Source organism: Lagenorhynchus albirostris, chromosome X (assembly GCF_949774975.1).
Source record: "Lagenorhynchus albirostris chromosome X, mLagAlb1.1, whole genome shotgun sequence".
NCBI classification, from domain to species: Eukaryota; Metazoa; Chordata; class Mammalia; order Artiodactyla; family Delphinidae; genus Lagenorhynchus; species Lagenorhynchus albirostris.
The window spans coordinates 116,687,922-116,702,257 of record NC_083116.1 but is presented as its reverse complement, the minus strand read 5'-3'; the positions used below and the strand labels follow the sequence as shown (position 1 = coordinate 116,702,257).

Sequence of the window (14,336 nt, the reverse complement as noted above, 5' to 3'; positions counted from 1 at the left end):
TGTAATTATTGCCTCTTCTCCATCTGTTCCTTTTTCCTGATTCTGGAATGCTTATTATTGGCACATTAGTTCTCTTGGCTCTGAACTCTAATCTCTTACTCATTCCTCATGATTTCCATCATTTTGCCTTTTGCTCTGTGTGAGAGATTTTTTATCTGCTTGCTCTTTCAGGTCAGTAATGTATTTTTCAACCATTCCTTCTTTTAGTTAGCGCCAATCTATGCTATTTTAAATTTGAATAGCATATTTTTCATGCCAAGAATTATTAACTTTTTGTTCTTTATTTCATGGTACTCTTAAAAAAAAAAGTGTCCTCTGTCTCCTCCAGCGGTCTTGTCTCATTAGGGGATCGTACTTTGGCAGATCTGATTGGTCTGCCTCTCTCTGGTTACTGGATCCCCTTAAGTACTAGGTTATTTCCATTTTTAATTTTCTGCTTAAGCTAGGTTAAACCTCTCCATAGTTGGAGGCACAACACTTTCTACTCTTGCATCAAGAGTGTGAGAGGAAGTCTCTATGTTCCTAGGTGTCTCTAAATACAAGTATTAGTATTCTTTTAGCTTCAGAGATGTAAAAGAAGTTCTCCTATACTTTTTCTGGTAAGATCCAGATCCCTCTCTCCCAAGCAAGACCACACACATGCTCTGAGGCAGGGTCTCCCCTTAATCAAGGAGTCTACATGTCCTCTCAGACCTAGTTCTTCCATGGCTCTCTGCTGCTGCTCCTTGAGCCCCCTTCAGTCTTGGACATCCCAATAGAACCTATAGCCTTCAGCACCTCTCAGACTTCTCCAGCTTACTCATCCCAGCCAGCTGAAGGCTGAGGGAAGGAAGTGTATCAGAGATGCAGAATCATTCCCCTTTTCTTTACGTTTTGATGACCAATAGCCTATATTTTTATAACTGGCTCACACTATCTAAGCCCAGTGTGAATAAGGTTATGTGAGTTAATGTATAAGAAAATATAAAATAATGGGATCTTAAAAATAGAAATAACTTGGAGGCCATAATAAAACGAATCTCTTAATTTGTATGGTGCTTTATGGTTTTCATGAAATTTTATACACACAGTCTCATTTTAGTTCCGAAGTAGCCCTGTGTGATAAGTATGGAAGTTATCATTCTCATTTAACAGATGAGGAAACTAGAGTTCATAAAGATCAAATAACTTGCCCAAGGACAGGCACATGAGTAAAAGTGGAGCTGAATTAGAGAATAAGTCTTCTGGCCCAGAACACTACACCACTGCTTGCTTGTTTGTTTCCAGTTGCCTTCAGGACATGTTTCATTGCATAATGATTTCTGGAATCCCTAAGTTACTTGCTACAACTTGTATTATATTTTTTCAACTATTTCTATCTTATTGATATGAAAATTTTTAAATGTATATAAATACTGGGTGGTGAGTATAAAGTAATAAGATTTTCTTATGTAATTTGAAATCTAACAAAAAAGGAATTTGAAAATCATTTGAGAAAGATTAATATAACTAGAATACGTGCATTATTTCTTGAAGGTAACTTTTTTGAAGGAGGACATATATTAGGATGTATGAGTACTTAAAATTTTCTCTTTGTAATGTATTTTTTAAACATTTGAATTTATCTTACTATGCAATAGAAATGCACTCAACCATTTCCCTACCAGGCATGACGTGTTTTATCTTAGAGTTTAGTAGTACAGAAGTAAACGAGCGAATAGCTGCTATAAAGACCAGACCTTTGTCCTGATCCCAGTCCTTTTTTGTGCTAACACTGTATCTTAAAGTATTATCTCATACTCAGGAGTGGTAATCAAAATATTTAACAACAAATATGGCCCTGGTCAGTGAGAAGTCAAAACACATGCCTGTAACACCTGGTGTGATCATATCAGAGTGTACTGATGGTGTGTTAGCCCTGCTCACAGTTGGGCAGTACCTTACACTTTCCTGAGTGCTTTCATACCCGTTCTCTCGTTTGCTCTGGGGTGGGGGTGTGTGTGGAGAATATAGTGTCATTCCCTTTTTTCAAATTGAGAGAATCACAGCCCAGAGAAGTTAAATAAGGGTCCCTTAGAATGAACGACATTTGGCTCTTAGTTTAGTGTTCTTCCTTGGGTAGAAGTTTCCCTCTTCTACCTAAGGAAGAGATGAGAGTAACCATTTTTATTTTATTTTATTTATTTTATTTAATTTTTGTTTGTTTTTTAAATTAATTAATTAATTTTATTTATTTATTTTTGGCTGTGTTGGGTCTTTTTTCACTGCACACGGGCTTTCTCTAGTTGCGGTGAGCGGGGGCTACTCTTTGTTGTGGTGCGCGGGCTTCTCATTGCCATGGCTTCTCTTGCTGCAGAGCACAGGCTCTAGGTGTGTGGGCTTCAGTAGTTGTGGCACGCAGGCTCAGTAGTTGTGGCTCACGGGCTGTAGAACGCAGGCTCAGTAGTTGTGGCACATGGGCTTAGTTGCTCCGCGGCATGTGGGATCTTCCCGGACCAGTGATCGAACCCGTGTCCCCTGAATTGGCAGGCGGATTCTTAACCACTACACCACCAGGGAAGCCCGAGAATAACCATTTTTAATAGGACAAATATCAGGTTCTTTCAGAGAAAACTCATAGTAGGTGGTGGTGAGTAGAATGAGCAATCCCCATCCCCCTGGAGTCTTCCTGTCCCAAGCTAATCCTTCACTTCCAAGGTCCCTTGCAGGAAATGCCTGCCCTGGAAAGTGAAACTGGCTTGAGTGAGTGAGCAGATTTTTCCCAGTGGAAGAACTAACTCAGCCTCTTTTCTCCACATCCACATGGACATTAAGTACAAAGCGTTACTTTTAAAAGTACATTCTTTTAACTGCTTGTTTTTCTCCTTCTTCCTTCCACAGAATGGTCTCCCCTCAGTGAGCAACCCATATGTTTTTAATGGTGATTTTGTGGATCGAGGAAAAAATTCCATGGAGATCCTAATGATCCTGTTTGTGAGTTTTCTGGTCTACCCCAATGACCTGCACCTGAACAGAGGCAACCATGAAGATTTTATGATGAATATGAGGTAACCTAGGCCTGTGGATTTCCTCTTTTGTTTCCTGTTCTGGAAAATGCTGCCATGTTTAGCTCCTAGCGGAGAGTGAGAGGTGAGTGTAGAGAAGCAGGGATGAGGAGAATCTCAAGGAAGAGCTCAATTCTTACAGCGATTTACCTCCCCCAATCTTCTGCTGTGTGAGTGAGTATAAATTGCTCTAACGTTCCCTTCCTATCTTTTCTTCCCGTTCTTCCTTCGCCCTTCTATTATGTTTCCTTCTTCCCGTGCCCAGCCTTCACAAGCCAAATTGTGTGCCGAGTAGACGTGTTAGGCCAGGTTTGGAGGTGTGGTAGGTTGTATGAGCAGGTTTAGATGGACTCATTCTCTTGCTACTCTTTTGGCTTGCATCACATGTTGTCTCAGAAACTAGTACTGTGTTTTTCACTGATGTGTATATTTTTTATGACACGGTGATTGCTTTTGGCATAGTTGTTCATAAACATATTTGAGAACAGCTGTAACATAGCGTTTCAACTATCTGACTCACTGGAGTTTTGGGGAATAAAGATTGGTTAAATGGTTTACCAATTTTTGCTGAAAGGCTCAGTAAGTGACAAATGTTCTCCTTTCTCTTCTTTCCTCCTCCTCCTCCTCTTCCCCTTCCCCTTTCCCTTCCTCTTTTTCTTCCTCTCCTTCTCCTTTTGTTTTTCTTGTTTCTTGTTTTATGAAAAACAGAATCCAGTTTGCTCTAGGGAAGTAGAAGGCATGGCATGTTTCATGCTATGGTCCTGGGCTTTTGGGTGCCTAGATCAAAGCTCAGCAGCTGATTAGTTTTGTCTTTGGGGCAGTTTTGGCGCTTGGCCTGAACACAGTTTCAATTCTAATCCTCAAGTATGGAAGCAAATGATAAGATTATGAAGAAAAAAAAAACCCAAAATCTCAAGGCTACTTTCAGAGACCCATTATATATAATATAGCTCAATCTGTTTATTTGGGCATGCCATTTATCCTTCCATTTATTTAGCTAGTCAACTGTATTTATCTAGTGCCTACAATGGTTAGTGAAAGAGACATGGCCCCTGCCCTACTGGAGTTTACATCTAACAGGGAAGACACGAGTTGAGCAGGTTTTTCAAGTGTGATGAGTTTGTAAAGTGGGGGATCCAATCTGCCTGAGGGGTGATTGGAAGGTTCTCCCATAGAAGTACGGCATTAGCCTGAGACCTGGAGGATGAATTAGGCGATCAAGAGAGGACCGTGGCAGGGGGGATGAGAAACTGTTCCACAGTGAGGAGACAACTTATGCAGAACTTGAGAAAGGACTTTTTAGACTTGAAAGAAGTTCAGGATGGGAGGAACAAAGACTGAAGGACAGGATGGTACCTGATAGGGCTGGAGACGTAAGAAATGATTGCAAAGAAATTTGGGCTTTCTCCTGAGGACAAGAGAAAATCATTGAAGAGTATTATACAATTTGTGTTTTAAAATGCAGCAGGAAGATTAGTTTGGAGAGGGACAAGAATTGATATGGGGAGGCCAATTAGGAAGTAGTTGAAGAGATAGATGATGGAGTCTCACTTAGACTTGTGTGGTAAAGATGGAGACCCAAAGCAGTAGATATATTCAGGAGGAAGTTTAGGCAATGATTTAAGGCTTGGTAACGTGATATGGGGGACTTGAAAGGAGAGAGAATTAGGGATGACCTCCAGGTTCCTAGCTTGAATTTGCAAGATCACTGTTATTAGGAACATGATAAGTGGAGAAAGTTGGGGTGAGGGAGAAGGATGAGTTCAGTTTGGGGTAAGCTGATTCGAGGTGCTGTTGAGTAGGCAGGGCTGAGTTCATCTTGGAAAACATAACGTTACCCTGTAGAAGCTTCACATGATATGATTTGCATGGAAACCTGGAGTGAGTGTGCTGTGTTCTGACTTCACCGTGTTAAAGGTGTTAAAGGTATATATTATTATCCTAAGGCAAGGAAAGTAATTGAAAAAAATTTTTCATCATTAATTCTCCCTTAGAGACTGCTATTCAGGCATTAAAATTCCTGACACTTTCTATTAAAACCCTCAATACCATTACATGAACTTTATGAGAGAGTATAAAGAGCCAACTTGTTATCTTCTAGGCTTTTCTTTGTCTTTATTCAGTCTTTTTGCCCCCTGATCATTCATTTACTATAAAATATAGGATGTCTGAGAAATTCTATCTAAATGAAAAGCATTCTCCCACACACTGTCCCCCAGTGGCCACAGCACACATCTCTGAATACTTACAGTACTTACACACCTGTGCATACCATGTATTTCTTAAGTTGTCTTGTAATTGTTTCATGAAAATTTATCTTCTTTTCCCGAAGCTCCTTGAGGATAGGGACAATGTCATCTGCTGCTTTTCTTCTTTCCCATCGTGCCTAGCAAAGTCTTGGATAAGTAATCATTCCAAATAAAGTCTAGTTTCTTGAGTTCTTGATACTTGTGGTAGTGAGATGGCAAGGGCTCCCTTTTTTGCATGACTTGACTCATGTAAATAGGAGTTCTCAACATTCAATGAAAGCGTTGAAATCCCATTTTTTTTTTTCAGGTATGGCTTCACAAACGAAGTTTTGCATAAATATAAGGTAAGGCTCTTTGTTTTTTGCATTTTCTTTGCTGTTTATACATAGAAGTTAAAAAAAAAGAAAGCTTCAAGAAGGGTGAGGGGAGAACTAGTCAGAATTCATGCCAATAATATAAAAGCACAAAAGGAAGCCCTGGGGCTTCCCTGGTGGCGCAGTGGTTGAGAGTCCGCCTGCCAATGCAGGGGACACGGGTGCGTGCCCCGGTCCGGGAAGATCCCACATGCCGTGGAGCGGCTGGGCCCATGAGCCATGGCCGCTAAGCCTGCGTGTCCGGAGCCTGTGCTCCGCAACGGGAGAGGCCACAGCAGTGAGAGGCCCTCATACCGCAAAAAAAAAAAAAAGGAAGCCCTGGCCATAGTGAAGACCTGTTTTTCTTTCTAGACACAAGCTTTTTCATTATGACTTCTGTGCAAGTTTTAGCATAGATACAAACATATTCCATTGTTTTAAAGGTACCTGGGATTTGTTCTACACAGGTATGGTAAAATGTGCAGACATGGAAATGACTGTCATGAAGGAAAAGGTTTTTACTCACAGTTCCTTAGAAACTGGAGGCATGGCACACCACACCCTGCGGCCACATGGGGAAGCACTCCTGGGGTCAGTCAGAGGCAGAGGGAATGAGGGCAAACATGGACAAGAGCCTTTATTGTGGTTTCCTTGACAGGGACAAAAGCCTTTATTGTGGTTTCCTTGGGAAGAAATGGGTGAGGCATTGTAAACAGGTTTAGGATTGGCTAGTTTGAATAGTTTTAGCAGGCTCTGGGGCTTAGGGCTTGTCCAAGGTTGTCTGGTATCTGGCCCTGGGGTGACTGGAGCTGACAATAGTGACCCTGGGTGTGAGAATTCCATAAAGGACTAATTGGGAGGATAGGCTCTGGATAGTTTGGTTTGCATATGAAAGGTAGCCTCATTTACATACAAAAGGCAAGTCCTTTACTATCTCTAGGAATTAACTAGCCCTGGGAGGGGCAGTCTCTTCTCAAGGGTCAGCAAGGCACCAAAATGTCAAAGTATCAAAAATACAGACCAAAAAGACATGATTAATGCATGCTTGTTGGTTAGTGATTCCATCCTGACCTTCTTTGGGTGGCATGAAAACTGTGGGTTTTTGTCCATATGTTGGGACTATTCAATAAACTTGAACTATCAGAAAAAAACAAACTTACTCAAGCTCTTACTTACAGCTACATGGGAAAAAGATCTTACAAGTCTTGGAAGACATCTATACGTGGCTCCCAATTGGTACAATCATTGACAATGAAATCCTGGTCATACACGGAGGGATATCAGAGTCCACAGACTTGAATTTACTCCACCGTATAGAAAGAAACAAAGTAAGAAGCAGTGTTTGCATGAATGTTGTCTCAGAGATTTATAAAGGGATACGTACCTCCCTTCATTTATTATTTTGTATTGATTCGTGTTTTAGTGGTTGCTGTAACTCTGAAAAGATTAGTACAAATTTTAAGAAAATCTATGATTGCATGATAAGGAACTAAATGGATAACTTCTATATATGGAAAATGCATTGTTAAAAATTCATGGTGAGGGCTTCCCTGGTGGCACAGTGGTTGAGAGTCCGCCTGCCGATGCAGGGGACGCGGGTTTGTGCCCCGGTCCGGGAAGATCCCACATGCCGCGGAGAGGCTGGGTCCGTGAGCCATGGCCGCTGAGCCTGCGCGTCTGGAGCCTGTGCTCCGCAATGGGAGAGGCCACAACAGTGAGAGGCCCGCGTACCGCAAAAAAAAAAAAAATTCATGGTGAAAGTGGAAAAATGAGGAAATATCGGCATTTCGTATAGTTTCTAAAAGTGAAAAATCCTGATTTTTGAAAAGTTAAAATTTCTACTTAATTAATTAAAGTTGTGGTAAAATATACAAAACATAAAATTTACCACTTTAACCATTTTTAAGTGTATAGTTCAGTGACATTAAGTACTTTCACATTGTTCTGCAACCATCACTACTGACACCACCATCCATTTCTAAAACTTTTCATCTTCCCAGACTGAAACTCTACCCATTAAACAGACTCCCCATTCTACCTTCCCCAGCCCTTGGCATTCTGTCTTCTGTCTCTATGAATTTGACTGCTCTAGGTGCCTCATAGAAATGGAATCATACAGCAATTTATTTCTGAATTGGTATGATTTCCCTTATATATTCCAAATGGCTCAGGGTAATCTGGGGGGGAATATTTTAATATTTCAACTTAAGCAATCATATTCAATACAGCAGAAGCAGAGCAGGAATATGTATTGACACTCTGAGGGTAGTGGGTGTGGGGGGCCTGTGAAGCTCCCAGCCGTAGTGAACAGCGTCTTTGGCTGGGCCTTGCAGAGTGACTGCAATTGTCTTCCGCCTGTACCAGAGCCCAGCCAACACTCCCAGACTAGGGGGTAGACGGGGTGCCAGGTGGGCATGAGGACCAGTGGCAGCTCTGGAGCCAGGTGATCTTGTACGGTCCTAGTGAGAAAACTAAACCCTTACTCCTCAGGACTGATAATCGACTTCCAACCAATCTAAGCAAGTGGGTTCTAGAGCTAGAATTTAATTTAATATGGACAGAAATGTGATTCCTGTTCACCTTGAGTTTTTTTTTTAAATATTTATTTTTGGCTGCGTCGGGTCTTAGCTGTGGCACGCGGGCTCCGGAGTGCGTGGGCTTTGTAGTTGCGGCATGTGGGCTCTGTAGTTGTGGCGCGTGAGCTTAGTTGCCCCGCAGCACGTGAGATCTTAGTTCCCCGACCAGGGATCGAACTGGCGTCGCCTGCATTGCAAAACAGATTCTTAACCACTGGACCACCAGGGAAGTCCCACCTTGAGTTTTTAGAGCCCTTATGCCTTTATACACATATGAATGATAATATTGTTGCTAACTCCTTCTCATCCTTTTAATTTCAGCTTAAATATACACCCCTCCTCTGGAAAGCCATCCATGACCTCCACACTAAATCAGGTCCCCTTCTGTGTGCTTTCAAGCCCCTTGTACATATCCTTCATAAAAGTTACCAAAATTAAATAAGCAGTTGTAGTACTGTTTGTTTACCATCCTCCCCTGCTTCTCTAGTTCACTGATACAACCCCAGCACCAAGATGTAGTTAAGTATTAATTAATGTTTGTTGAATATCTCCTAAGAGGTTTAAGACCAAAGTAGGGCAAGTGTAAGATAAAACTGGAAAAAAATCTTTTTACAACCCTTTCCTGATTCTGTGGTGACTTTACATACCCCAGTCCCCAGCCTCACCCAGTGATGACCATACTTCCTGGTTTACACCTGTTGTCTTGGTGTAGTTATTAATAGCACATCCCTTTACTCTCAAAAGTATCCCAGTTGCAGTAAATTTTAAGGTACCTAGTTTAAGTCACCTTTCTTATAATATCAGCAAACAGTCAAGTCAATAAGACGTTTCAATCAACATGGGATAGTCACTGTTAACATAATGAGTGGATATGATTCTAGCCAGGAGCAAGGGAACATGATGTTTCTGTCAGTCAAATATCGGCAAGCACATGGCAGGAATGCAACAGTCCACCACCACTTGCCCTGTGACAACAGCGCTAATCAGCCATGGCAGCCAGTACCAAATGATCAGATTGAAAATTTTTCCTTTCCTGAGGTTAGCCTGAGAAGCCTGGCCTCTCTAGGGCTATTTGAGATATTAAGAGCATGTGTCTGGAATGCCCATTACTGTCTCTGTGGAGACCCTAAATTGAGAGCCACCTTAACCTAGCAAACACCATGGAGCTCTGATATCAGACAGATGTAGCTAGCATTACATCCATTACATCCTGCTTCTGCCACTTCCTGGCTGGGTGACTGGGCAAGCTGCCAACGATTTCTAAGCCTCAGTTTCCACATGTATTATACATTGAAGCTAAAAATACCTACTGTATTGAATTGTTGGGAGGATTAAATATAATTTCCTAGATGAAGAAAATGGCATAGAGTAAGCTTTGAACATAACTCTCTTCTGCAACTCTCTCTTCTTTTTCCTGATACTTAAAACTAAGGTTTGAATTTCAGTCACCAAGACAGACCCTGGGGAGAAATTTTGGGGCCAGGAATTTTACCAGGATACCTCAAATTTCACCCCCTTTGGGGATCATTGTTCCACCTACTGAAAAGACTGGCTTTAAAGGTAGAAATTTGACTTGTGTATTTTTTGTCTACCCTGCCTAGAGTGAAGTTGAACTGGTAGCACGTGCTTGTTGTGTGAAACTCTACCAGATGAGATACAAAAACAGGTTTTCAAGTTCAGTTTTATAACCCCCACTTGCCCATCTGTTTGGACCCTCCAAGTGTAGGGGTGACCATGCTTCCTGTTGATACCTGCTGTTATGGTATAATTGTTAATAGGAGAGGGGTAGGGTTGGGGGAACCTGATGACAACCTCCATTCTAGGTTCATTAAAGGTATTTTGTAAGGTAGGCAGGTTGGGGAGGAGGGTGAATGCAGAGGGACAAAGAAGGAAGACTATAACACTAAGACTCTGGTTTAGTATTTTTCAAACTCCCTGGCAGGGGTTGTGAGAAGGGATGGCTAGTAGGACCCCCAGGAGAGAATGATGATGTGGTACCTTAGCAGGGGCTGAACAAAGTATCCTGATCCCAAGTGGCCTTGAAAACGGTGGAGCCACATGTACTTAAGAGACCATGTGGTTTTGCCCTGCCTGATTGACCTTATCAGAAGTGAGTTGTGTGGAGCCACGTCCAGAGTGTCCTCCCAGAATATTCTGCTCTGCCTAAGACCTGGTGACATTTGCTGGTGGGGAGACAGGGAGGGCAGGCTGTGAACTCACTAATAATAGCTGAAATTGAACTCCAACCATCTCAATGAGACAGGACCTCAGAATAAGGTTCAATTTTATTTTTGAAAAACAAAGGTAAGATTTTATATACACCCTAGTTTATAGAAGAAGCTTAAGTGCCTACCACAGAGAATTGTCCATCACTGAACTAAGGTCACCAATGTAACAGAAGTATTATTTCCAATTGTTTTGTATAAAGGTATGGTACTGCAAAGAAACAAGTATAAAATTACAGTCTCAAGTTATGTAAGGGAATGTAGAAGGGATTATAGTAATTGATGTACTATCAGAGAGATATTTTATTTCCAAAGAAATACATTGCCTTTGTTACTAGGATTATAGAATGTAATCAATTGATTGCAGGTCTGACTGAGAACCCAGTGCATTTAAGTTGAAGGGCTTCCGAAGTTTTCAACTTATGTCCCCTTTGTGCACTTTCCTAGGCACAGATGTACTTTCTCTCATTTCTCCTGGAAAACACAGCAAAAGGAAAAGCAACCATCCTCTTGAGGTGTTTCTGAACTCTAGGCCTGTTAGTTCTCTCTCTTAGCCCCATGTATAGATAAAGGCTCAGAGGGAGACTAGTTTTCCCTTAGCATCTTCTTTTTCCTGTCAGGACGCCACAGAACATATCTCTACTGATATCTGTGCCTCTGGGGTCTTTTAGAAACTCTAATGGGAAACTTTCCCTTAGGACAGTATCTCTTTTTGAAAAATGTACAAACAGAACATAACAGCCCCACTTTTAGAGATCAGTTGATCAATAAGATGAAGGAGGTAGGTGAGATGGAAAAGGGGACCATGAGGTAGGTGAGATGGAAAAGGGGACCATGTGTTTTCCATTGGGTCAAGGCACAACAATATAGACAGAATAGCAACTAGTGCTGAAGCTTCTACATGCAGCACCCTGAGCATAGGGTTTGGCTAAAGCATAAATTTGTTTTGTAGTTGAAATCTGTGCTGATGCCACCAATTCCAATAGATGGAGACCATGCTACTGAGAAGGGAAATAAAGTAGGTACAACCATTACAGCTCGGGGAATCAGAACAAATGGATCCCTTTCTGAACAATTAACAAAGCATGAATGGGAACAGGTAAGTAATCAAACTGTTCACTAAAGTGGCAGTGAAGATGCAGCATAGATGATGTTGTTCTAATAATATACAAAAAGTGACTTACCTTTCTAAGCAGATCATATCCTTCTCTCTAAATTCATTACTATATTTTTAATAGCTTAATTGAAATATAATTCAAATACCATATTTAAATGGTATTTAAAGTATATAATTCATTGGGTTTGGTATATTCACAATGTTGTACAACTATCCCCACAATCTAATTTTAGAACATTTTCATACCTGAAAAAGGTACTTGACATACCTATTACCAGTCACTTCCCATTCTCTCCCCACCCCCGACCACCATCCCTGCACGCTTAGACCACCACTAATCTCCTTTTTTTTTTAAAAAAAAAATTATTTATTTGGTTGTGCCAGGTCTTAGTTGCATCAGGCGGGCTCCTTAGTTGTGGCACATGGGCCCCTTAGTTGCAGCCGACAGTCTTTTTAGTTGTGGCATGCGGACTCTTAGTTGCAACATGCATGTGGGATCTAGTCCCCTGACCAGGGACCAAACCCGGGCCCCCTGCACTGGGATCACGGAGTTCTATCCACTGCGCCACCAGGGAAGTCCCACCACTAATCTCCTTTTGGTCTTAATAGATTTCTCTATTCTGGACATATTATAGAAATGGATTCATACAGTATGTGATCTTTTGTCTCTGGCTCCTTTTACTCAGTCACAGTAGAAGAAGTGCTTTTGCTTTGTGCTTTTGGTGTTGTATCTAAGAAGCCATCGCCTAACCCCAAATCATAAAGATTTATTTCTGTTTTCCTCTGAGAGTTTTATAGTTCTAGTTCTTACGTCTAGGTGTCTAATCCATTTTGAGTTAATTTTTGTGTATGGTGTGAGGTAGGTGTCCAAATTGATTTTATTGCATGTGGATATCCAATTATCGCAGCACCATTTGTTAAAAAGACTTCCTCTCCTTGAATTTTCTTGACACCCTTCCGAAAAATCAATTGACTGTAAATATGAAGGTTTATTTCTAGACTCTTAATTCTATTCCATGATCTATATGTCTATCTTTTTATCATTACTACACAGTTTTGATTACTATAGCTTTGTAGAAAGTTTTGAAACTGGGAAGTGTGAGTTCTCCACCTTTATTCTTCTTTTTCAAGATTATTTTGATTATTCTGGGTCCCTTGAATTTCCATATGAACTTTAGAATCAGCTTGCCAATTTCTACCAAAAAAGAGCTGGGATTTTGGTAGGCATTGCCTTGAATCCGTGGATCAATTTAGTTACTATTGCAATCTTAACAATATTATATCTTTAATTTCATGAAGGTGGGATGTCTTTCCATTTGTTTAGATCTTTAATTTCAGCAGTGTTTTGTAATCACGTACAGTGAGGCACTTGTTAAAGTTATTCCTAGTTTATTCCCAAATATTTTTGATGCTATTGTAAATAGAATTGTTTTCTTAATTACATTTTGGATTGTTCATTTCTGGTATACATTGACTTTTGTATACTTATCTCATGTTGTGAACCTTGATAAACTTGTTTGTTCATTCTAATGGTTTTTAGTGGATTCCTTGGGACTTTGTATAAACAAGAGCATGTTATCTGTGAATAAAGATAGTTTTGCTTCTTCCTTTCCAATCAAGCAGTCTTTGATTTCTTCTTCTTTTTTTTTTTTTTTTTGTGCTGTATGCGGGCCTCTCACTGTTGTGGCCTCTCCCGTTGCGGAACACAGGCTCCGGATGCGCAGGCTCAGCGGCCATGGCTCACGGGCCCAGCCACTCCGCGGCATGTGGGATCTTCCTGGACCGGGGCACGAACCCGTGTCCCCTGCATCGGCAGGTGGACTCTCAACCACTGCGCCACCAAGGAAGCCCCTTTTATTTCTTTTTCTTGCTTCATTGCCCTGTCTAGAACCTCTAGTACAGTGTTGAAAAATAGAAGTGGTGAGAGTAGACATCATTGTCTAATTCCTAATATTAGGGGGAAGCATTCAGTCTTTCCCATTAAGTATATTAGCTGTTTGTCCGTATATTACCTACCCTTCATCAGATTGAGGAATTTCTCTTCTGTGCCTACTTTCTTGAGTGTTTTTACTATGAAAGAGTGTTGGACTTTGTCAGTGCTTTTCAGTATCTATTAGGATGATCATGTATTGTTTGTCCTTTATTCTACTAATGTGGTGTATTACATTGGTTGATTTCAGAAGTTAAACCAACCTTACATTTCTGGGCTAAATCCAACTTGGTCATGGTGTATAATCCATTTTGTATGTTGCTGGCTTCACTTTGATACTTTTTGAGGCTTTTTTCTTTGTAGGCAGTTTAAAAATTACTAATTCAGTCTTCTTTCTTGCTATAGTTCTATTCAGATTTTCTACTTCTTGAGTAGTTTGTATCTTGGTATCCTTGATAGCTTGTATCTTCCTTGAAATTTGTCCATTTCATCTAATTTATCTAATTTGTTGGCCTAAAGTTGTTTGTAATATATACATATATGTGAAATATATATATATATTTAAAAAATTTTTTTAATATCTGCAAGGTTGGTAGTGATGTCTCCTCTTTCATTTCTGATTTTAGTAATTTGAGTCTCTTTTTTTCTTGGTCGGTCTTGCTAAGGTTTGTCAATTTTATTGGTCTTTTCAAAGAATCAACTTTTGGTTTTATTGACTTTTCTCTATTGTTTTTTATTCTCTCCTTCACTTATTTCTGCTCTAATCTTTATTATTTTCTTCCTTCTGATTTAGATTTATTTTGCTCTTCTTTTTCTAGTTTCCTAAGGTGAGAGGTAGTGTCATTGATTTGAACTCTTTTTCC

General features: G+C 40.5%; 1 protein-coding gene across 1 annotated transcript in view; it reads left to right on the top strand.

The window, feature by feature from the left end:
• Positions 1-14,336, top strand: part of PPEF1 (protein phosphatase with EF-hand domain 1) — a 145,049-nt gene that overhangs the window by 100,472 nt on the left and 30,241 nt on the right. Inside the window, exons 10-13 of the mRNA XM_060137592.1 lie at positions 2,860-3,026; positions 5,580-5,616; positions 6,804-6,953; positions 11,379-11,525. Of these exons, the coding sequence (XP_059993575.1) occupies positions 2,860-3,026; positions 5,580-5,616; positions 6,804-6,953; positions 11,379-11,525 (501 nt within the window). The remainder of the gene's footprint in view (positions 1-2,859; positions 3,027-5,579; positions 5,617-6,803; positions 6,954-11,378; positions 11,526-14,336) is intronic.